Source organism: Brachyhypopomus gauderio, chromosome 19, assembly GCF_052324685.1.
Source record: "Brachyhypopomus gauderio isolate BG-103 chromosome 19, BGAUD_0.2, whole genome shotgun sequence".
Classification (NCBI taxonomy): domain Eukaryota; kingdom Metazoa; phylum Chordata; class Actinopteri; order Gymnotiformes; family Hypopomidae; genus Brachyhypopomus; species Brachyhypopomus gauderio.
In genome coordinates, this window is record NC_135229.1 from 5,434,576 (window position 1) to 5,459,164 (window position 24,589).

Below are 24,589 nucleotides of genomic sequence, written 5' to 3' on the forward strand. Positions count from 1 at the left end.
GCATCACCACCTCTAGCCTGAACCATTGATACAAGGCAGGATGGATCCATGCTTTCATGTTGTTGACGCCAAATTCTGATCCTACCATCCGAATGTCGCAGCAGAAATCGAGACTCATCAGACCAGGCAACATTTTTCCAATCTCCCATTGTCCAATTTTTGTGAACCTGTGCGAATTGTAGCCTCAGTCTCCTGTTCTTATCTGACAGGAGTGGCACCTGGTGTGGTCTTCTGCTGCTGTAGCCCATCCAATAACGACTATTGATTATTTGAGTTACTGTTGCTGTTCTATCAACTCGAACCAGTCTGGCCATTCTCCTCTGACCTCTGGCCCACAGAACTGCCACTCACTGGATATTTTCCCTTTTTCGGACCATTCTCTGTAAACACTAGAGATGGTTGTGCGTGAAAATCCCAGTAGATCAGCAGTTTCTGAAATACTCAGACCAGCACCCATCTGGCACCAACAACCATGCCACGTTCAAAGTCACTTAAATCACATTTCTTCCCCATTCTGATGCTCGGTTTGAACTGCAGCAAATCATGTTTGCCACGTTTACACACCTAAATGCATTGAGTTGCTGCCATGTGATCGGCTGATTCAACATTTGCGTTAATGAGCAGTTGAACGGGTGTACCTAATAAAGTGGCCGGTGAGTGTATATATATCATCCATAGTTTGTCTTCAGGGCTAACTTGACTTGTGTTGGCAAGAACGTGTTGTGGTGGTAGAAAACATCTCCTTTCTCCTCTAGCTGTGTCATCTTCACTTGACCTGCCTTGTTTACTGAGGTACAACGGAGGCAGACATAAGGCGGTAATCTATAGTATTACAAGACAAAATGGAGGGAACCAGACAAAGGAGGCAACAAGAAGAGAGAGATGAAAGAGTTTCTATGACTCTGGTAAGATCAGATCACAGCAGGTAATTGTACTTTTGTTTCAGATACTTCTAGGTTTGATAATCTTTTCTGAGTGGCATTCAACAACAGCAGAACAGCCCTTTAGTTTTATGTTTGTGTTCCATCTGTGTATTCCAAAGCAGCTATTCGACTACAAGTTCAAAATGTGTTTTTCTTATTCAGTTGAATGGCATGAGAACATATTTTATTTGGATGGTTAGTTAATCTGATCTATAGATAGCGCAGATACTTCTTGCTTATTGTGATTACCCAAGTAATCACTATCTAATGTGTCCTGGTGCATGATCCTATCACAGGAACCAAGCTTCAGACTTCTGAACAACTATCATAAAACCTGTCACATAATTCATCCATTTGCTGCTTCGAGATGGCATTATAAAATCCATCTGGTGATTCTGTCTCCTCAACAGAGTTGTGCAATGACTATGGGAAACTTAAATAGGAATGACCATCATTTACACATCTCTACAAATATTCCCTGCACTTCCCACAAACCAGCTCTTTCAGAAGAGCCATGTTCCAACTTTAACTCGGGATGTTTTTTAATGGGCCAGAAACTTTTGTTCATCAGAATGGTTGCATAGAAATGGACTGTGATGGCATAAACAATTTTCATATCATTAAAATGTTTTTGAAAGTAGCCCTCTGTGATCCAGAAATAAGCTTGCTTACGTTTATTGAATTACAACATTTTTGAAATTCCAAGGAATGCTGATAGTTGTGTTAGGAGGTAAACATTAAAATTGCATACTACAAATCTTGCATCATTTTGAATGATGTAGAAATAAGTATTGAGACAATATGAGCCAAGTTTACATCTGTCTTTCATTATACTCTTAAGCTCCTTTTAACAGGGCATATAAATCACATACTATGTCATCAGAAGAGTAGGCCATGCATGTTTAGATCTTCTTGTATATGCTAATGTCTTGATTATTATCTTTAAGGGATATAAGTGCATTATTAAGCTAATATTCAAAGAAACCTATCCAGCTCATACAGGGGCAGAAATGAGAGCCCTTCCATGAAATGATCGAATATTTATTTTAAAACACAATGGGCTTTGAGACATATTAAGATAAATACACACGGTGACTCTTGCAACTAAACCATCGTAAATTCCGGACAAGGACCAATATTATTTTCTGCTGTTATTACCCCAATATAGACACAGCGGGAGAGGACAGTTTGGCCATGTGTTTTGATTCAGACCAGCAGACTCCTAAGAGGGTTTATTGTTCCAGAATGGTAACTGTCAAGTAATAAAAAAAAGATCTAGCCTCTGATAAATGAAAACGTTACAAATCTAAAATAGCTTTCTTCCTGCTCGGGACAGAGGCCACAAAATTCAGACAAGATAGGATGCACATAAAGCATTAATATTTTATGTTCCTTAGAAAATTGGATAGATATGAAATAGATCTTCGAAGGTGCCTCAGGAAAAATGCTCATGATAAGTGAATGAACATTCAATGACCAATGAACATTCATGACCACAGTAAAAACAAAACCAGGACTTGACAAAAAACACAGAAGCATCTGGAGTGTTCATGGAGTTGTTTTCTCTTTTCTAGTTTAGGTTCAGGACAAATGAGAACACAGTATAAAAAGTATTTTTAAAAACTTATTACAAAGAATCTATCCCTGCAACAAAGAGCAGTCTCAAGGGGAAACGTTAAAATTTAATTGTACATATTCAGAAGGTGTTGTAGAGGGGGAACTTATTCACTATATCTGATTGGCTCACTAGAATTATCTCCTGATTTCTGTATCTCCCCATTGGCTGCCAGATGGTCAGCTGACTAATATACCATACCAGATAGTATTAGACTGACCTCAGTAATGTGTACGTTTTCCTCCTTTGTCAGCATTAACGCATATTCCTCTTAGTTTGTTATGAGCTGGATCTATTAGCAAGTTTCACTGGCTCTTAGATATGTACCATGAGTTTGGTATGACCTGTATCTATTAGTAGGTTTCACTTGCTCTTAGATAGGTGCAGTATGTTTGGTCAGAAGTTGGATCTAGGAGTTTCTTAGATATATGGTGTGTGTTTGATAGGAGCTGGATGTGGTTAAGACTGCAGACTCTAAACCTGGAAGTGTTTACATGTGGTTAAGACTGCAGACACTAAACCTGGAAGTGTTTACATGTGGTTAAGACTGCAGACACTAAACCTGGAAGTGTTTACATGTGGTTAAGACTGCTGACACTAAACCTGGAAGTGTTTACATGTGGTTAAGACTGCTGACACTAAACCTGGAAGTGTTTACATGTGGTTAAGACTGCTGACACTAAACCTGGAAGTGTTTACATGTGGTTAAGACTGCAGACATTAAACCTGGAAGTGTTTACATGTGGTTAAGACTGCAGACATTAAACCTGGAAGTGTTTACATGTGGTTAAGACTGCAGACACTAAACCTGGAAGTGTTTACATGTGGTTAAGACTGCAGACACTAAACCTGGAAGTGTTTACATGTGGTTAAGACTGCAGACACTAAACCTGGAAGTGTTTACATGTGGTTAAGTGTAACGTTTGTGGCAGCTGGAAGTGAGGAGGTGGACGCATGTGCTGAGCAGAGCAAGGTGTTTTGAAGGGAAATCCAAAATCAGGGTCATATAAACAGGCAAGGGTCAAATCCATGAGAGAGTCATTCATATTTAATACTGTTAACCAAAACCAACAATAACAGACTTACATACAGAAATCACTGGACAGAACTATGAACCACAGAGATGTTACCAATATAATGACCAGCACAGACTGCACAGAAACCAGGGATAAAATACAGGGGAAATCAAGGGAAACCAAATACAAACACCTGGGAACCCTAATGGGGGGCAGGGTTACAAACAAGGAGTGAACAGAAACACACTGAAACCAGACTCAATGAATTTCAAAATAAGAGTACAAACAGAGACATGACTGACTGGAGGGAGGCAGGACTGACATAATGGCTGTGTTCGAAATAGTCTACTACATACTACTGGCATACTGATTGAGCCCCAAATCAGTATGTCGTATGCAGTATGTGAGCAAAATGAAAATTTCCAGTACGCGAAACATACCCGGATGACCTACTACTTCCGCAAAATATTCCAGTACGCGAACAGAGCTATCTTCGTGGTGTACTGCATCCCATCATGCAACGCTACGTTCACGTGACCCCGTAGTGTGCTTTGCTTTTGTCGCATACTGGAAACTGTACTGCATACTACTACGAGGACCAGTATGCAGTATCCAGTATATACTGAGTCCAGTATGCAGTATCCAGTATGTAGTAGTCTATTTCGAACACAGCCTAAGACTGCAGACACTAAACCTGGAAGTGTTTACATGTGGTTAAGACTGCAGACACTAAACCTGGAAGTGTTTACATGTAGTTAAGACTGCAGACACTAAACCTAGAATTGTTTACATGTGGTTAAACACATTGCATATTAAAGTATGAAAACACTGCTTCATACTTTGTATAACAGAGTCTCAAAGAATCTGTACAGAAGCAAAAAAAAAACTTCAAAAGCCATTGTACTTTTTAACTAAAAATTGTTTTAAAAAGTTAATAAAAAGGTACAGTAACGAAACTGCAAAATATTGTAAAATAAACAGTAAAATGCAACACTTCAAATACAACTCATATATTATTGATTCACAATACAAAAACTTTTTGTGGAGGACAGGGTAGTTAAAATTCATATATCGTCAAATATAAAGATGATAAAAAAAACAGTGCTATTCTTCTACAAAAATAATTTCATTTAAAAAGTTATTTAAAAAAAATCCCTAATTAATTAATTAGAAATCTAATTATAGACATACAAATGTACATGTGTATTTATCATAACATTTTTCTAGGTTGTTTAGCTTTTGTTACAGATATGGTTACGGTAAGTGTTCACAGTGCTACTCTTTATAAAATCCCTGTCAGAAAAAACAACACCAATAAGATCTCTGGATGTCAAACTGATGTTTCAGAAACCAAGCATTATTAGAAACAAAATTATTTTGGGATAAGAGGTGAGTATTATTGTCATAATAAGTAGCTAGCTAACAAACTAGCGATAGCAAACGCAATAGACAAGTCAGCTGTGAGAGCGCTTGTGAAACTAAGTGACATGGAGCTAGCTAGCATATAGCTTTTAAATTATTTTAAAGCTATGTGGAAGTCATCTAGCTTCAAGTAAAACTTTAGCATCCCTTTTTTACCTCAGATGATTTAACTGTCCCCAAAACTTTACACGAACCTGAAGCTGAAAACGACTTTTCAGGTGAGCTTTGTGACATCAGCTGGACAGCCTGTTATTATGCAAATAGCCGTATTGCAAAGTATTTTTGATGTGGCCCAGACTGCTTGAATAGTCTACATCCTCATCTCTGTCATCAAGCAAAGAAATGAATTTCTAAAATATTGTAAGTTCCTTGACAAAAAGTGTGGAGCCCTGGGAGACACATTACCATGTTGAAAAAGTGAGGTTTTTTTGTGAGTGTTGTTGTTTTCATTTTTAACACTGTGAGGACTGAATAATGATTTAGAGTTGAATAATGGAGTTTGTTTGGCCAGGTTGTTTACTAGTCTGAGAGGGCACACGGACTACCTGTCACCATGTCTGACCCCTGAGTACAGCTTTGCTCTTCATTAAGGAAGACCTACATTCAGACCTGCAACTCTCCTTGGTCTGCTATGGATGGAGACCTGATGTGACGTGGTTCATTTGGTGGATATTGCTGGGAACAGAGGTTCTCATGTGACCCCAGTGCAGACTTTTACCAGTCAACCCAGCTGGACAGTGCAGCTGATTGGTTGGCATCCAGACAGAGCGGGGCCTTGTGGGCGGGGTCAGCTTTTGAAGCTGGAGGCTCATGGGAGCATCTCACACTCCAGCAGAGTCCAAGAACATCTGTAGACCTCACACACACACACACACACACACACACACACACACACACACACACACAAAATAATGACCAACCACAAAATTTGTTAAATTGTAAATTGCTAGATATGACATGTGCATATGTGAATTTGTATGTGTATGTGTTTACATGCTGGGGGAAGTATGATATATTCTAACGGTCTATGACAAAAGCATTGTTTCTGTTTCATCATTACAAAAAATTAATACTTGCATCTCAGAAAATCAGAGGATTCATTAAAGCAAGTGTTTATCATTTCCCTCTTCATGAAATCCAGCTGAAAGCATATTTCTCAAACACGAAGTCTCTTTACAGGAAGTACAGACAGACAAAATGCAGGTAGTCTACCAAATTTACTTTTGGGCAATTTCAAACAGCTGGCAAGCTCTGCAGAGTGGATCATTACTTTATAATTGAATATATGTAATATACATATAATTGAATAAACAGTTGTTTGCAGTAAACAGCAACAGGAATTAGTTCCATGCGGAGGCCACCTGTACGCCACCATCTGCTATCATTAGTAATCCAGCATCGTTTCACCTCCATCTCATTGTTCTTAGCGTTCATCACACTGTTCGTAATGCGCAAACGCTGCAGGTTCTCCTGCACCTCCACGCCTGAAACCATCATCACGTTCTCATCATGAAGATGACGACCATCCCTTCTTCCCGTCCCTGCAGTCCCCCCCCGAGCGTCCAAGGACCCGTGTTTAATTCCAGAGACATTTGTCTTCTGCCCTTTTATGGCATGCGGTGCAAGAAGCTCAGTCACCTCCGTCACCTCCGCCACAATGGCACTGCATGCACAATTAACTACACCTTCAGCCCAAACAGAACATTTATACGACGCCTGATTGTATAACTGCTGCGATAGCACAGTAGCACAGTGTAGTCCCAGTGTCTGTAATTAATGTTGAACAGAGTAAGTAATTTCATGTCCCTCCGTTCGGTGCAGATAATTCCCGTAATGGACTCTTACAGGGAGGGAAGGTGTCAGGCTCTGTATTAAAGTGACAGTGTAATTAAATTGAGCGAAAAAGCTGCGGTCAAAGAGGCAGGACTAGCCTTGGCAATGACACAGCGGTAAACTGCAATTATGCATTAATGACTGGCTTGTGATTTTATGCATACACCTGTAGAGGGGCTATGCCAGTTCAAATTGTTCGAAATCTGTCTGTTTCTCCACAGATAAGCACGTTAACCAGTGTCGGAATCACTGTCAACCGTAAAGGTTTGGGGTTTTGGCGTGCATTTTGCGACATTCAATAACCTCCATCCTGTGACCTCAGAACTTACTAGAGCAAGTTGTACAGTTGTGGATGTTCTCAAGATGATTCATATGCAGAACAAAAAAAAACAAAAAATCATGTTTGTACTACACATACTCTTGGTCACATGTAGCTTCACAGTGGTGTTTTGCCCTGAGCTGAAAGCTGTAAGTCCCATATTATCTATTTTTGATTTTTAATAGCCTGGTAGCCCGGGCCAGTATCCCTTGGCCACACCACCACCCTCTCTTTCAGGGGACATGAACCCCTGCCAGTATTACAGTCATAGAGTTTACAGTTTATTCACAGTAGTACAAATATACAGTGATGTGCTATCGCAGCAGCTCACAGTCTCCGCACCCTCCACCCTCCACCATCCCCACCCATGTGAGAAGAGAGACACAGCTGAAAAGGCAAAGACAGCAGACAAACTGGACTGGACAGGACAGACAAACATGGACAAGCGACTGACCAATGAGCAGAGAGCTAATGTAAACCCACCTTGCGTGTATGATGGATCGTTCTCAAATTCTAAGTCTGTTTTCGAACTTTTCCTAAAAGAAATGTCGAAAAGAAAAAAGACAAATAAGCTATTGGTGCATTTTAAAAACCGCAACCAGGTTTCCTAAAATGATGAGGGGTTATTTTTTTAGGTTTGCAGTGAGTCCCATGATCTCTAGAATATCTGCTCTGGTTCCATTGCAGTGCTGTCCAGTACAGACACGAATAACTGCAGTTTCTCCACAGATGTCACCATATTCTTCACTGCCTCCTGACTGCTCTCCTCACAGAAAATGTCTTGGTCCAGTGAAGGACTTTGGATTGCAAGGGACTTGCTTGGTCATTGATCCAATTTGGTTAAATTCTTCTTTGTTCAGCATCCAGGACATACGTGTGTGTGTGTGTGTGTGTGTGTGTGCTGCATACGCGCATGTTAGACGTCTCTGCGATGACACCTCCCTTGGGAAAACGTAGTGTCCTTAGTATACTTCCCATCTGTCATGTATACTTTAAGTCAACTACATTTTCCCAAGAAATGCAAAACACCAGAAGCCATTTGCAGGGGCTCCAGCCCACAGGGTCTCCGAGGAACCTCCCCTGCCCCGCCGTGTCCCAGGACACACAGGACACACTTCAGCCATCACACCTTGTGTCTTTAATCTGGCTTCAGGCCAGCGCTGTTTCTAAGAGCTTTGAAGTAGGTCATACCCAGTAGACTCGTTTTTCACAGTCACTCAAGTAGTGACACAGCTGTTATGTTATAAAACCCTTTGATGCACCGTTGCGATGGTTTATTTTGGATTCTGTCTCAGCAAAAAAGAAATTTATTAAAAAATCTGAGATTAAACTCCTTAAGTCCCCAAGTCATTACTGAATTTTTAAACTGAAACAACAGGAGATGCGAATGTATTGTGGCAATACACCTCTATCAAACTCATAGTTTAGCTTTTGTCAGAAGTACTGAAATTGAAGAATGCCATATGGCTATGAACTTGATTCAGAAATTCCAGTATATTCTGGCTGCACTGACAGAAATTACTTCAGATAAACCAGTTTCGATTTTATTTGAGTTTGAATCCTTTCACTTTTCTCTGGGTGTTCAACTAAGCAGTTGCAATTTAATGTGAATTAAATTTAATTATCTGAAGAAAACAGACTGTAACCGTTTTTCCACGCGAATGCAGACAGCAATTCATTTGCTGCATTAAAATCTGACACGTCAAATTTCCAATTAAGAAAACTGCTGATCTTACAAGCAATATTATATAATACAGTGATTGTTATGGTTATGATTGGACTTCATAAAAAATTAAAACACTAAAGCGGATCCCTCAAGACTCATCATTAAATTAAAAGCGAATCATTAAATTGTCCACTTAAACATTCACAAAAGTACCACTATGACGTTTATAAATTCTCGATTAGAATGATGCTGTAAGTACTTTAACATAATTAAACAGTTATTCGACCACACAGTTTTTCAGCCGGTGCGCTTGTCCATGAGGAGTTTAGAACCACAGCCTGCACCCCCCAGATGCCCCTGAAGCCTCCTCTGCCCTCTGGCCCCTCCTCCGGCCTCTGGCGCCCTTCGCTGGCCGGGAAACGGTTCATGTATCTGTACAGCATTTTTAGTCTTCAACTCGCCTCAACTCACAGTTTCCATAGTTACGGGCTGGGAGGAATTGAAGACTGAAAATGACATACAGGAGAATCTTTGTTCTGGAGTGAAGACCCTGCAACAACGGGCAATTTCCATTTCATGCACGTGTGCTGGGAAGAAAAAAATGCACCTCATTCCTCTTGCCGGTTTGTCTTACGTTCGGAAAAAGGGGCCTGTCTTTTGATGCGAAGATGACAGCACAGTTTACGCATATTGTGCAAAATTCCCTTAGAGTTTGTCCCTTTTGCACATGAGTGAAGCAGAATCAATCCACATCAAACCTATGAAAGAGGCTAAGGCGAAGGTTGGGGTTAGCCCTCAGCTGCGTTTGTGCTAGTATCATGACTGCTGAAGGGTTCTCATTCATCTTGAGGAGAATTCCTCTCATACTTCAGCTGTGATCTTCTCTCTTCAAAGCGTTTGAACTAGATGGAAGTTCGCTTCAAGAGCTGGGCTCTGAGAATTTTGTTCCAAATACATCAGATGTTTTACGCTGAAAACAGACATGAGTATGTGACCACGGCCTACACAAGTTACTCACTTGTGCTCTGCTCAAACAAATGTAGTAGTATTAGTATTAGTAGTATTGCCGTTGGTTTTCAATACTGAGTACAATCAATTAAAAATGACATGTAATCACTGATGATGGTGAGTCTAAACCAACTGGGTGTCACTAACATCTAAATTTAAAACAAAAAAAAAAACAATAAATGTAAAAATAATAAAACTGTCCTCAGCAGGATTTTACATTTCAATTCATGTTCCGTAGCTTCTGTAAAATGTAGTCATGGTGATGTATTTACGTTAGAGAGCATTAATTAACCTTTCTGCACCCGCACTGCTATTTCTTTGCTAAAAAGCACTTTGTACTTCAGAATAAGAGCTAAACAACCAAGTTTAGTTTTTCCTCCGTTCACCACGGCTGTTTTCACACAGCACGACATCTGACAGGCTCAGAAATCTCTGACGGAAACACAAAATTTCAGTGTCTTCTGGGTCTTATGCAGAAGAATAAACGCAAGCATAAACATCTCATCTCCCAGAGGCCGGCCGTCTTCCAAGCCCAAGGCAAAGAGTGACAAAATATTAGCAATATCATTGACGCATTAAAATGCGATCATTTATGCCACATAACTGGCACCTCAACTCAGCGTTGTGCCGTAAAAACAACATCAGAACGCTGCAGCCCTATGGAGCCATTAAGGGGCTTTATTTGTCTTGGCTTTCAAATCCATTTTACTCAAACCCATTTTCATCCTTCTTTTGGACATTTATTTCCTTATTATAGTTTATACCAACTGTACATGAGTTATTTAATCTATTTTCTGTCTGTCTCTCTTCATGTGCAAAAATGAATGTTACAGTACACCACCTTGCTGGTGCTAATGTGAGCAGCCTGACTCCTGTAGGTCACCTGGTAGAACAGGTAGACAGGTGTTCGAACCGTAACCCTAGCAACACCGAGTTCCTGGGCCTGATTGGATAAGATTGCCTGCCAAGTGCTGTATGTGTATGTACAATGCAGCCAATATAAATGTGCGAATAAATTAATTTATAACTGGTCCTACACTGGTGAGTAAAGTGAATAATGACTGCTGTGTCTTTATTGTTGTGATATCATTAATAATTTTTGTTTAAATGTTATTGTGTAGTAATGATACTGCACAGTAGTTGGGAACAGTCATTAAACTGTCATTATGTGCCATTAAGATTATTTTATACATGTTTGTGCTATATAAGCATATTCATAAGTCCAGTTATAAAATCCTCATAGAGGCACTCTGTGGATAATGATGATGATTATGATGATGATGATGATGATGGCAATGATGATGACGATTACAATAACAATAATGATAAAATCCCAGGGCTATAAACATGCCATTACTGCTGCCATGAAATTACTTTCAGTCTAATTTCTTAACTAATGCCAAAATAGTCTATATAGTCTATTAGTGTATAAAAGGGACAAATGTTGTAGACACAATGAAGTGTGAGGCACAGTGGACCGACTTTTATTCCCATGCTTTCTGGTTATGAAAGGACGTTTTTAAATCCATGCCTTGGATTGGCCAAGGCTGATCTAATGCACTGATTAAGCAATACAAAATTACTGAGGTGAAAGTGACGATTCATAACCCTACGAAGAAGCTTCCCCAAACACACTTAAATTGCAATACACCAGAGCAGCTGTTGAGTTTCTTCTTAATGACGCTGAAGCTAATGCAATTATTCTCCCTGACCGCTTGCCATCACGGTGCAAAGTGGATTAGAACCTTCTGCCAGTTAACTGCAGTAAGAACGGTTGTCCGGTATCGCAGTTGGCAGTACAATCTCGAAAGTTCTTGTAGCAGTTAGCGCCATCTGTAGAACCACGCATCCTGCTACAGATCTCAGCTGGTGTTGAGGATTGAGGTGGCTCAAAGCTATTTTGAGCAATGTTCCAGATCTCCTCCTGAAAGCTCTAAAACAAACATCTAAACATCCCTGCAGCTTTGATGCACCACATTTTTGCTCTAACAAACACACTTTCCTTCTAACCCTTTACAACCTTGCCTTGTGTATTCTGGTTGCCCTTGGAAATATGGACTATTTTGAGTGGCACTTAGATAAACCCCGAAGCAGGTCTAGCTTCTCCTTGATGAGAGCTGTCAAGCAGGAAAAGAAAAAAACATTCATTTCTTTCTCAAAACGCTGGCATTGGTGATGCACGTATATTTGCATGCAAATAGACAAAACAAGAATTCTTGTATGATGTAGTGAGTGTTAAGAGAAAGACACAAGTCTCTAGTAAATGCACTTTCTTCTAATTGGCAATATGGAGCTCAGATATTACTGGCGCTTTGGATTGGTAAAATGGCTGTTTTGGAGAATACAGGACTGCATCAGTGACCTTGCTGGTCTTCTTATGTGAATATTACTCAAGCGTGAGGATTCGGAAACCGGGATAGTCTGAACAAATTCTTCCCCTCACACTTCAGAAAAGTACCGAGAATAAATAGGATGATGACTTTCCACTTCAGTGAAGGTTTCAAAAATCTTCTGACAGCAACATCGAGGAACAAAAATCAAGTTATTTTTTCTGACAGTCGTCTGAGATGATTGTCCATAAAGGATGGATGCAAAATGTCACTGGTATGTGGAAGGACAGGTTAGGCCTCTCACCTCAGACAAGTGCAAAAACCTTACCACATCATATGGTCATCATTATCATCATCATCTGTCCCCAAACCATACAGAGTATGTCATATCCCAGAAGAGTCATACCTTCTGAAGTGGTGTTATATGTGCAAGTAACAATGAATTTTACATGGAACAATATCAATGTGTTGGAATATTTAATAAAGAAAAAAAAGCTTTAAATCCCTCAGACTGATTCCTCCAGATAAAACATAACCTTGATGCAATGCAGTAAAATCTTCAGTTTGGGATTTTCAGAGGTAGAAAATGTAAAAGTGTCATAACTTAGTTTTTGACAAAATAAAAAAAAAAGCACAAATAGACCTAATGTAGACTCTTATTCTTAAGATAGCTGTTTTATTTTATTATTATTTATATTAGCGTAATTTGTTATGCCCAAACTCCTTTATTAGTACTTCATTAAAACATCAGCATAATAAAAAGCGTTTCCCTCAAAATTTCATACAGCAAGCACATATGTTCCAAATCTCTGCACAGCAATTATTTCAGCACTCAGTAATTGAGGCACAACCAAACCCCATAATATATCTACTGAGGGTGTAATTTACTAGCGACATCAATAATCACACCTCATTTGCCTGTGTGAGAAAAAAAAAACAGGCACACAATTTCTTTTGTTTTGGAAAAAAAAAAGTTTCAGGTTTGAACCTTCCACCTACACATGGTGGCGCTATCGTGCACTTCTAATATAAATCAGCCATGACGATGATGGTGTGTGTGTGTGTGTGTGTGTGTGTGTGTGTGTGTGTGTTTGTGTGTCTCCACATAAATCTTCCTTCCTGTTATTGTCTACTCTATGCTGCTTCCGCTAAATGGAATGCTGCCAAAAGTCTTTGTAAAACACTTTCATTAAAGTCTGGCCCCTAGTGATAAAACATCCAACTTATGCAATCTGTGAATCCTGATCCATCACTGAATAATATAAACAGCAAACATTACAATTATAATGTCCACTACCTTGGAATTCATTGGTAAACGTTTCCAAGAACCTGAGCGTAGCATTACTAGCAGTCTACAAAGCATCATTTGGTAATAGTGTTAAGAGGAGTAAACTCTATAAGATTCTACTGAGAATCACTGTTCAACAGCTGTAAAACTTCAACATACAGCATTTGGCAGGCACTCTTATCCAGAGTGATTAGCCCATGTTTTTGTTCCTTGGGAATCAAAACTATTACATTTTGTTGCTTGTACCTACTCTACTGGATGAGCTACAGGTGATATTTACAGGGTTTTTTTTCTGACTGCAGACCAACATCTGCTGTGGTCACCTACACCTACCTACCACTAACATTCCAAATAATAGTTTATCCTGTAAATTACTACTGTAAACATATTACATAGCCACTGGAACAGGGTAATAATGCATAACCCCACCGATACTCTGCCCTATATGTATTTCTAGAAGTCCATTCTGGAGTCCATGTAATAATTTGGCTATGATCACAGGCACCATGTTTGGAGAAAAGTCAACAATGCATATAAATAGAAGAACCATCTCCCAACATTGAAGCATGGTGGTGGAAACGTGAAGGTCTGGACCTGCTTTTCTGCCTCTGGACCTGGACGACTCCATATTATCTAGGGAACCAATTCCCAGGCCTATCAACAAATTCTTTACCTTAATCTCCTGGCATCAGTCAGGGAGTTGAAGCTGGGACACGCAACAAGACAATGATCCTTTGAACTCTGGATTGGCCAAGACAAACTCAGGACCTCAATCCCATAGACATACTGTGGTAAGATCTGAAGCGGGTGGTACATGCCAGATGTTCCTCCAACTTCTCATCTGGTGGAGTTCTGCAAGGAGGAGTGGGCAAAACTCCCAAAAAGCAGATGTGAAACACTCATCTGTGGTTACAGAAGACGTTTGGTTGAAGTAATGGCTGAAAAAGGAGGTGCCACCAGCTACTAACTAAAAGAGTTCACATGCTTTTGCATTTGGCAGATTTTTCAAAGAGAAATTACTTTTGTTGAATATACATATAATTTAAAAATATATATTATATATATTTATTTATTATTTATTTATGACCATGTTTGAGTGGTTCATAAATATATATATATACAGTATATATATAACTGGCTACCACCCAGCCAGTTAAGAGCAGCGAAGTGTAGTGCATTAGTTTCAGAAATCACTCTTTTTTGCACATGCTCACAGATTGGCACTCAGGTCCTGAAGGTTGCACCGAGCGCAGCAGAAAAGGAGGTAATTATTCATCTTTGGGATTAACACTGATTAACTCTCCGGTTCCGTTATAGGGCAGCGAGGAGGTGGGAGGGTGCATATAAACGAGCGCATAATTAATAACGTGCGGAACAAACAAACTGAGGCGGTTTGTGAGCAAACACAGCTAGGTACGCGTTTCGTGCGGGGATCGTTCAGGTTAAGTTGGGTAAAAGGACAATAAATACATCAGAGTCAGGGAATAGCTGGTTAAAGGCCATGGACCACAGCGTCTGAAAAGACGGGCTTAACAGAACCTGAGTGAGTTGCAGCTCAGTTAACCGTAACAGTGTTTTGAAAGGTGCAGAATCATTCTTGTATTCCTATCACAAACTGAGTGACATAAGGAAGTAAAGGACTTCCTAAAAAATCTCACGTACCTGCACATAAGGTGCCCTGAAGCATTGGCATGAAGACCAAACATGAACCAGAACCCCTACACTTTAGGTTCCTTGAGGTTCCTTTAGGTATACTTTTTCTTCTAATATAAAAGCCAAATTCTTCATTGTTTTAACTTGATGTCAGACTTCAGCGTGAGGTGGACCTCGAGGGACTCTGGCCACTAATCCCATTTGTGATGTGCGTTCAGAGACACTTAAGTCCTTTGAGAAGACTGAGTACTGTAACTGGGCTCAGCCGACAGGCGGAGACACCTGCTGGACGCAGTCCCACAGACGGCCTTCCCGAGACCCACACAAGGATGGTATCAGTACACTTGCTCATCGGGAGTGCTTCGACGTGGATGGTTAAACAGAACGACCCCGATGTGAGTGGAAGGGACAGCCACCTTCATCTGTGCTAGGTCACATGACACCCTGAGTGATGGCGTGCCAGATTGGACTGTTTCACACGAGCGCGTTATAGCAACACAAATCACATCAGGCCTCCTCTTCATCAGGCTCAGTGCACAAGTGAATTGGCTTACGTCAAAACCACGCCCAACCGCCCCCCCCACCACCACCCGCCAACTCCAACTCCAAACAACTCCAACTCCGACCGTGACTGCTGCACCTGCCCTGCCTCAGGTAACGGCCAGTCCCCCCCGTCCCCACCTGTGTGTTTGTGAAGACGTAGATGACGGGGGCGATGGTGCTGCCGGTCTCGGCCAGGAGGAGTATCACGAGACCTTTGTGATGTGGCAAGGGATGCAGAACGTCAGGGCGGAGTTCCCATATCCAAGGTAGCACTATAACTCCACGATCCGGAGCCGGCTGACGGCTTCACGACATTCACCTATGGAACGAACAGGACAAAAAGGGCCACAGTATGTCACTCACTGCTACATACCCAAAAGCTCACAGAGCAGGTGAGAGAGAACAACCAGATTAATTAAATAATCAGCCATTCTCATTATCAGATAATGTAAACAGGACTCAGAGCTTAACAATTAACACTTATGTGAAAAAATACCTCAGAAGAACCATACAGCAGTATGAGAAGACATGATGAGTCATTTATCTGCTTAAATTGGGCACTGATTTTCACACTACGTAACATTAATCAATGTATTTATTTAGCGTGGGTGTACTTTTTGTCTTTTATACCATGTGTGCATGTGTAGTTCAGATAATCACTGTATTTGCACCTCCTGTTACACTGGTTAACAAACACCACACTGAAAGTCTGCGCTTACAATGATTTATTGTAGCGCTGAAAGATTGTGTAAGGTCTGCTCGTTCACAATAGTCCTAAAAATACAGCTGTGGTTTCTTCGGCCACACACATGGTGGACATTAGTGTGGATGCCTCAAAAAAAAATGCAACACACCTTGTAATTTGAGCTCCTAAATGATGCGTACCTGGCTATGTAATATTTGAGAGCACCATGTTTACAGAGTCTCCTCCCTCAACCGGGTCTCCCAGTAAACAGGCCGGTGGCAGGAGTCCTCGCCTGTCTGTCTCGGTGCAGCAGCGTCTGCAGTGTCTGCAGCGTCTGCAGCGTCTGCGCGTTCCATCAGATAAGGGCTCCTCGAATCTGACCAAATCAGTAACGCGCGGCATGGCTTGTCAGTCAACACACTTATTTTTGAAGAGCTACAGGGTTGACATTATTTGTATGCGTGTTTATCGCGTGAGAAGGAATAAACACGAGAAAACGATGAAAGTAAAAAAATAATAAAACCCCTCAAGCTCCCTCGAGATATTTCTCTTGTTGGATCACATCGTATTTGAGCGTTTTCCGGAAGCAGCTGAGTGATAATAGATGTTATGGAGCATTTACAGTGCAGCCTGAAACTCCCTGTGTTCAAAAGTCTTTAGCAGGGAATTCCTAATCAGTAATCTGGACAGAAAAGTGGGGCTGTTCTCACTTCAGCCTTGAACAGCTCAAATTGCCTGATTTAACTAAAAACCTTCCTAGATCCAACTCATTACAAGCTCCTCTTATAACTCCGGCAGTGGGCTGGGGCCGGTGAGGAATGATCACAGTCCAAAACTGGATCAGATTCACTGCAGATTGAAGGAGGCCCCAAAAATGAAAAAGAATTGGGATCCACAGTAAAAACCAAACACACTGGTCATATAAATCACAAGAGGTTATTTAGTTGCTTCAATACTTTGATTCTTGAAGATTCTTGAATCTCAGACATTTTGACCCCATTATGAGCCACCGTGAAGATATTATTCAGTTGTATATGCCATAAAAAATGCATGCCGTAAAAAATTAAAAATGTATACAAAGCAATTAGATCCTAAAAGCATCTTTTCTAGGTTAATTACGTGGACCTTGCTTTGAGAGCTCTGTCTATGAAAGTGACATGAACAGGCACAGTAGTGAAACACTTCTGCAGCTTTAGAACAAATACTGGAAACTACAGCATTTAGTAACTCAAAGTGCTGCAGAAATCTAAAATCATGCAATAACTATGCAATATCTAATAATGCAATACTTAATCATGCAATAACTAATCACGCAATACCTATGTAATAACTAATCATGCAATACCTATGCAACACCTAATCATGCAATACCTATGCAATACCTAATCATGCAATACCTATGTAATAGCTAATCATGCAATACCTTTGCAATACCTAATCATGCAATACCTATGCAATACCTAATCATGCAATACCTATGTAATAGCTAATCATGCAATACCTTTGCAATACCTAATCTTGCGATACCTATGCAATACCTAATCATGCAATCATGCAATAGAGTTTATATTGCTGAAGATTTCTCCTAATATAGAATAAAAAGAGAAATGTCATGAAAATGCTTTCAAATGTGTTTTGTCACCATTTCAGAGTGTAAATGTCTATATATTGCGCGTTTTTGTACCCTCAAATCCAACATGGCTGATTTTCTTTAAGGCAGGTTCATGCTGTCCTTCCAACAGGCTAACAAAGCCTTCGGAGGGAAGGTGAGCACTTCAGATGAGGACATGGAGACAGGTCAGAAAGGTCACCCTCCAGAACAGAAATGCCCACCCACCTCGCCAGCAGCTCATCACTAATGAGAAAGGGGCGGAGATTGGTGGGAACGTCCGTCCAGCTATCCCCCACCCCCCCACCGCCCGCTGGTGTGATGAGACGAATGTGTCTGAGGACGCCCAAGGCTGTGCACTTGTATCCTCATCTGGGCGATTCTGCCTACTGTAACTACCAAAATGCAAGGAGAATCATCTCCGCACTATCAAGACGCACGCTTTCATCTATCACCACGTCCTGTTTACGGTCCCACAAACTGGTTTGATGTATAATGTGCAAATAACTAAGAACCTTCTACTCCTCCCAAAAAAAAATCCTCCAATAATATTCCAAGCTTTCAGAAATGTCTTTCAGGCAGCTCTCAGACGCTCACCTGGTGAAGCATAATCCCAGCTTTCACTCTGACTTAGACTCACGTATATCTAAGGACGCATATCTATCCAAAGATACATTGAACATAGGCAGTAGTTTGCACTGTCTTTAGGCCAGTTTTGAATATTGACCACCAGCAAGTCACGCCCAGTCTTTGCAGGGTCCTGTCAGTCCTGTCATTGTCACTACTCACTGTCATAAGTCACAGGTCTGAGCGGGACGGCTTCCCTTTGAGTCTGGGAGGCTTGAGGGTCTTTTGTTGCTGCCATCACTGTTTTTTTAAGGTAGCATATGCAAAGCTATGCACGGTATGTGTAGATCACACAAGCGTGGAAGTGCGGTGTGGAAAATGGGGAAGGCAGCTGTTATCGGTAACTCCCTGAAGAGATGTAACTGTGAAACTGCTAAAGTTTCTTGCATCAAAGTGCAGTCTGTGTTGCCCTGGTTTAGAGTCATGTGCCAAGACATGATTATCATGCTCCCTGTCTCTCTCTCTCTCTCTCACACACACACACACACACACACACACACACACACACACACACACACACACACACACACACACACACACACACACACACACACACACACACACACACACACACACACACACACACACACACACACACACACACACACACACACACACACAGCGTTTCACTGAGAGAAAGAGAGACCAAGAAGTAAATAGATAAAGGGGGAAAGATTTATTTCTTTACAAAGATCAGTTCTTATAAATGATCTTAACAGGATCATGTGCCTTGTGTTGACTGACAGGAACCGCAAATACAGTCTTGCCTCAGTTAACCCAACTTTTGTATCACATTGTAAAGAGTTTTTTTTTTGATAATGTTAGTGTGGGGGGCTTCTGTAATTGTATAATTCTCAACCACTTACAAATAAATGATTACTAGGGCTCACATGGCAATGGTCAAACTGCCATTTTATGTTATATTCATTTTCAAATGTGGACTTTATACCCCTTCATCCTTTAAATCACTCAAATAAGTAAATAGTAGCTTAATGGAGCAAATCTATTTGAGGGTACACTTTTCCAAGATGATGAATGATAGCCAATTCTGTACAATGGACAATAATTCCATTATAGGCTAACATTTGCAGGTTAAAGGAGCTGTTTGAATGAATGTGAGGAGACTAACTGCAGTAATTATCAGGGACCCATCCTACTTACAGTAGTCCAAGATTTACATATGCGTGGGTGGAAAGTATGAATATATTTATATATTCTCCAGTTTTCTATTAGGCCTATCCCTGTCCCCAACTTTCTCTCTGTAGGACTGCAAGAAGGTCCTTGAGTTTCCTACCTGCAACATTTACCATAATACAAGGGTGCACAGCTGAGGACATGGAGATCTACACTCCTGCAGGTTCACGTCCAGCAGACCGGGCCTGGATGAACCTAGCCTGGATGAACCTAGCCTGGATGAACCTAGCCTGGATGAACCTCGCCTGGATGAACCTCGCTAAGATGCGGAAACCTCGATTGGCTCAAACACAAGATGAGAGATCTCGATGAGTAGCGTTGGGAGGAACCTTGTGATAAACCAGGACTTAGAAGCCATCTTACGTAGGATCCGGCATCTCTTGAAGGTTGCTGTTCAAAATACGTGAAGGAACTTGATGTACATTTATTAGACCACGGACAGCAAAGACAACAGAGTGGTCAGCTGAGGCTAGAGATGCCCGGAGGCCAAAGCTTGACCTCCTGACCCGATATTCCGGCTGGCTTTTGCGTTTATTTAATAAGGAGACAGACGGTATTTCCGAGCGAAAGTTAGCACTTGACCGGGCACAGAAAGACTCTTTTCCCGAAGGTACTCATTATTCCGTAGCCCCGAGACAACACTGCACTGTGGATGGCGCAAACATCCAGACAGGAGCAAAAGGGGGACAAGAATGGTTGTAATTACACGTAATTATGCAAATGAAAGACGCCGGGACACGTAAATAGAACAGAGGGGAGTGACGTGGCTCACACTTTTGGCAGGAGTGACTCTGGAGACCATGGGAGAGTCAGTACTGCCATCCTAAACGCTCAACTCCTGTCCTCAGAGTGAGAAAGAGCAGCTGGTGTTTATTGTGATCAGGTCAGGTCCAAGCTCACTGTGTGCAGCATGGAAGCGTTGGAGAACGCAACCGCACCGCTGAACCTCCATCAGTGACGAGCAGAGGACTGACCCTTAGCTGCTGACTTAATACATAACAAAAGGTTACGTGCGGAAAAAGGAATGTCCTCTACGATCCCTGAGCTCGGGCTAAAGCCAAGATATTTGCTGACTAGTCTGTACTGTCTGGGGTAGTTAGTTGTGTTTTGTTGGTCTTAGCATGGTGTAGGTGGATTTTCAGGCACTGCTGCATACACAACTGTGCTGGAGTTCACACACAGCTATACCTGAGCTCACCCCCCCCCCCCCCCCCCCCCCCCCCCGCTCAACAACTTACGTTCGCCACCCCCCCCAAAAACTTACACTCGCCATCTCCTCCAGGTTAAAATCTCAGTCCAAGCGAACAACAAAAGTTGGCAACCCTGGGTTACCTATATACATTTGACACATTTGAAATGGGGCCTTTTCTTATAAGGTCCCACCAACTAATTCAGGGGTTAATGGGCTAAAGGTTTTATGGTAAACTGGGGTGCTGGTGCTGTCGTCACATCACTGCACATGATCACTGGTTTTGCCTTTTAGCTGGCCTGTAATAATTTAATGCCGGGGTTGCTGCCACTCTCCAGATATGTTTAACTTTCCTGTGTCCCACATATAATCCCACACAGAGTTAATTGTCCCTTTCTTTTCAAAATGGCTGTCCTACTACCCGAGAAATACTGAGACGAGGAGAGACGAGCCTTTCCTGCTATCCACCCTGGGACAGCCACCTCCTGCCTAACCAGCTATGGATGAAGGATCAACCCACCGCCCTGGCCCCTCTCACCACCCCGAATTCTCCCCTGCTATGGCTGTATCTACACGGCCCTGGACTACTATTACTGACCATCAAGACATCTAGGACTCTTAAGAATAAGAATTACATAGAGAACATGTGTATATAAATACACACAGATGAGAATTATTTATTATTCCCATCACATCTTTTTATGTTGGCTTGCGAAGCAGCCAACATACTGTTCTCTCTATTCTTCTTATTATTATTATTCTATTCGAGTTTTCGGTAACTTTCACAGGTCGCAGTTTTTGAACTAGAACCTTGAAAATTGGCAGGATCACAGATCCCATATGGAAGAAGTGTGCTTGTGCTTTTGGGACATGTCGGACATACGGTGTCCTCAGGACAAGTCCTCAAAGTTGACTTTTTCCCATAGAGAATGAATGGCGGAATGTTCAGAACTGAACATTCCGTAAGGGAAATCCCCACAGGCTCACACAACACGCACGGAACCTCTTCTCTCCCTCAGTCCCTGCAGCAGTATTAACTGTATAACTGAACAACAACTCAATTTTAACTAACCCACAACCAATTACCCCTCAACAGTAATTGCCCCATAACAGTAATTGCCCCACCACAAATAAATACCCCCTCAAAAAAAAAACAAAAAAAAAACAAGCTTTTACCTGGAACTACACAATAATCTTAATACACATCAACAACAATAACCCCAACAGGTCAATAACCCCTCAATATCAACTACCCCACCGCCAATTGCCCCTCAGCAGTAATTGCCCCAAACAGCTAAGTTACCTCTTAACTTTAACAACCCCATTAAACAAATAGCCTTCAACAATATCAAATACATCAGCATTAACTACCCCAATGGCAATAGCCCCTCAACAGTAATTGCCCCACCACAGGTAATTGCCCCTCAACAACAAATACAACATCTAAACAAGCTTTTAACAGGAACTACACAGAAATCTTTAAAGCTATCAACAACAATAACCCCAACAGGTCAATAACCCCTCAATGCCAACTACCCCACAGCCAATTACCCCTCAACAGTAATTGCCCCACCACAGGTAAATACCCCCTCAACAAAACATTCCACATCTAAACAAGCTTTTAACAGGAACTACACAGTAATCTTTATACCCATCAACAACAATAACCCCAACAGGTCAATAACCCCTCAATGTCAACTACCCCACAGCCAATTACCCCTCAGCAGTAATTGCCCCAATCTGCTAAACTACCTCTTAACTGCAACAACCCCATTAAACTAATAGCCTTCAACAATATTAAATACATCAGCATTAACTACCCCAATGGCAATAGCCCCTCAACAGTAATTGCCCCACTACAGGTAATTGCCCCTCAACAACAAATAAAACATCTAAACAAGCTTTTAACAGGAACTACACAGAAATCGTTAAAGCTATCAACAACAATAACCCCAACAGGTCAATAACCCCTCAATAACAACTACCCCACAGCCAATTGCCCCTCAGCAGTAATTGCCCCAAACAGCTAAGTTACCTCTTAACTTTAACAACCCCATTAAACGAATAGCCTTCAACAATATCAAATACATCTGCATTAACTACCCCAATGGCAATAGCCCCTCAACAGTAATTGCCCCACCACAGGTAATTGCCCCTCAACAACAAATACAACATCTAAACAAGCTTTTAATAGGAACTACACAGAAATCTTTAAAGCTATCAACAACAATAACCCCAACAGGTCAATAACCCCTCAATGTCAACTACCCCACAGCCAATTACCGCTCAACAGTAATTGCCCCACCACAGGTAAATACCCCCTCAACAAAACATTCCACATCTAAACAAGCTTTTAACAGGAACTACACAGAAATCGTTAAAGCTATCAACAACAATAACCCCAACCGGTCAATAACCCCTCAATGTCAACTACCCCACAGCCAATTACCCCTCAGCAGTAATTGCCCCAAACAGCTATATTACCTATTAACCGCAACAACACCATTAAACTAATAGCCTTCAACAATAACAAATACATCTGCATTAACTACCCCAATGGCAATAGCCCCTCAACAGTAATTGCCCCACCACAGGTAAATACCCCCTCAACAAAACATTCCACATCTAAACAAGCTTTTAACAGGAAGTACACAGTAATCTTAATACCCATCAACAACAATAACCGCAACAGGTCAATAACCCCTCAATGTCAACTACCCCACAGCCAATTACCCCTCAGCAGTAATTGACCCAAACAGCTAAATCACCTCTTAACATTAACAAACCCATTAAACTAACAGCCTTCAACAATATCCAATACATCTGCAATAACTACCCCAATGGCAATTTTACTACCCCACAACCAATTGCCCCTCAACAGTAATTGCCCCACCACAGGTAAATACCCCCTCAACAAAACATTCCACATCTAAACAAGCTTTTAACAGGAACTACACAGTAATCTTAATACCCATCAACAACAATAACCCCAACAGGTCAATAACCCCTCAATATCAACTACCCCACAGCCAATTACCCCTCAGCAGTAATTGCCCCAATCTGCTAAACTACCTCTTAACCGCAACAACACCATTAAACTAATAGCCTTCAACAATATCAAATACATCTGCATTAACTAACCCAATGGCAATAGCCCCTCAACAGTAATTGCCCCACCACAGGTAATTGCCCCTCAACAACAAATACAACATCTAAAAAAGCTTTTAACAGGAACTACACAGAAATCTTTAAAGCTATCAACAGCAATAACCCCAACAGGTCAATAAACCCTCAATGTCAACTACCCCACAGCCAATTACCCCTCAACAGTTATTGCCCCACCACAGGTAAATACCCCCTCAACAAAACATTCCACATCTAAACAAGCTTTTAACAGGAACTACACAGTAATCTTAATACCCATCAACAACAATAACCCCAACAGGTCAATAACCTTAACTACCCCACAGCCAATTACCCCTCAGCGGAAATTCCCCAAACAGCTATATTACCTATTAACCGCAACAACACCATTAAACGAATAGCCTTCAACAATATCAAATACATCTGCATTAACTAGCCCAATGGCAATAGCCCCTCAACAGTAATTGCCCCACCACAGGTAATTGCCCCTCAACAACAAATACAACATCTAAACAAGCTTTTAAC

The 24,589-nt window shown here is 41.3% G+C and overlaps 1 protein-coding gene across 4 annotated transcripts in view; it reads right to left on the reverse strand.

Annotated features, from left to right (window-relative positions):
• Positions 1–3,566: 3,566 nt before the first annotated feature.
• The window catches only part of tmtopsa (teleost multiple tissue opsin a), a 41,059-nt gene continuing 20,036 nt past the window's right edge, over positions 3,567–24,589 (reverse strand). Inside the window, exons 3-5 of one of the 4 annotated variants that reach the window (XR_013122420.1) lie at positions 15,755–15,935; positions 7,612–7,664; positions 5,746–5,824 (exon numbers count right to left, since the gene is read on the reverse strand). Coding sequence is in view for 1 of the 4 variants with exons in the window: in XM_076981951.1 (XP_076838066.1) it covers positions 5,691–5,824; positions 7,612–7,664 (187 nt within the window). In the remaining 3 variants the exon portion in view is untranslated. Of the gene's footprint in view, positions 5,825–7,541; positions 7,665–15,754; positions 15,936–24,589 lie in introns of those variants that run through there. The other 3 variants (XM_076981951.1, XR_013122421.1, XR_013122419.1) reach the window with 3 other exon arrangements.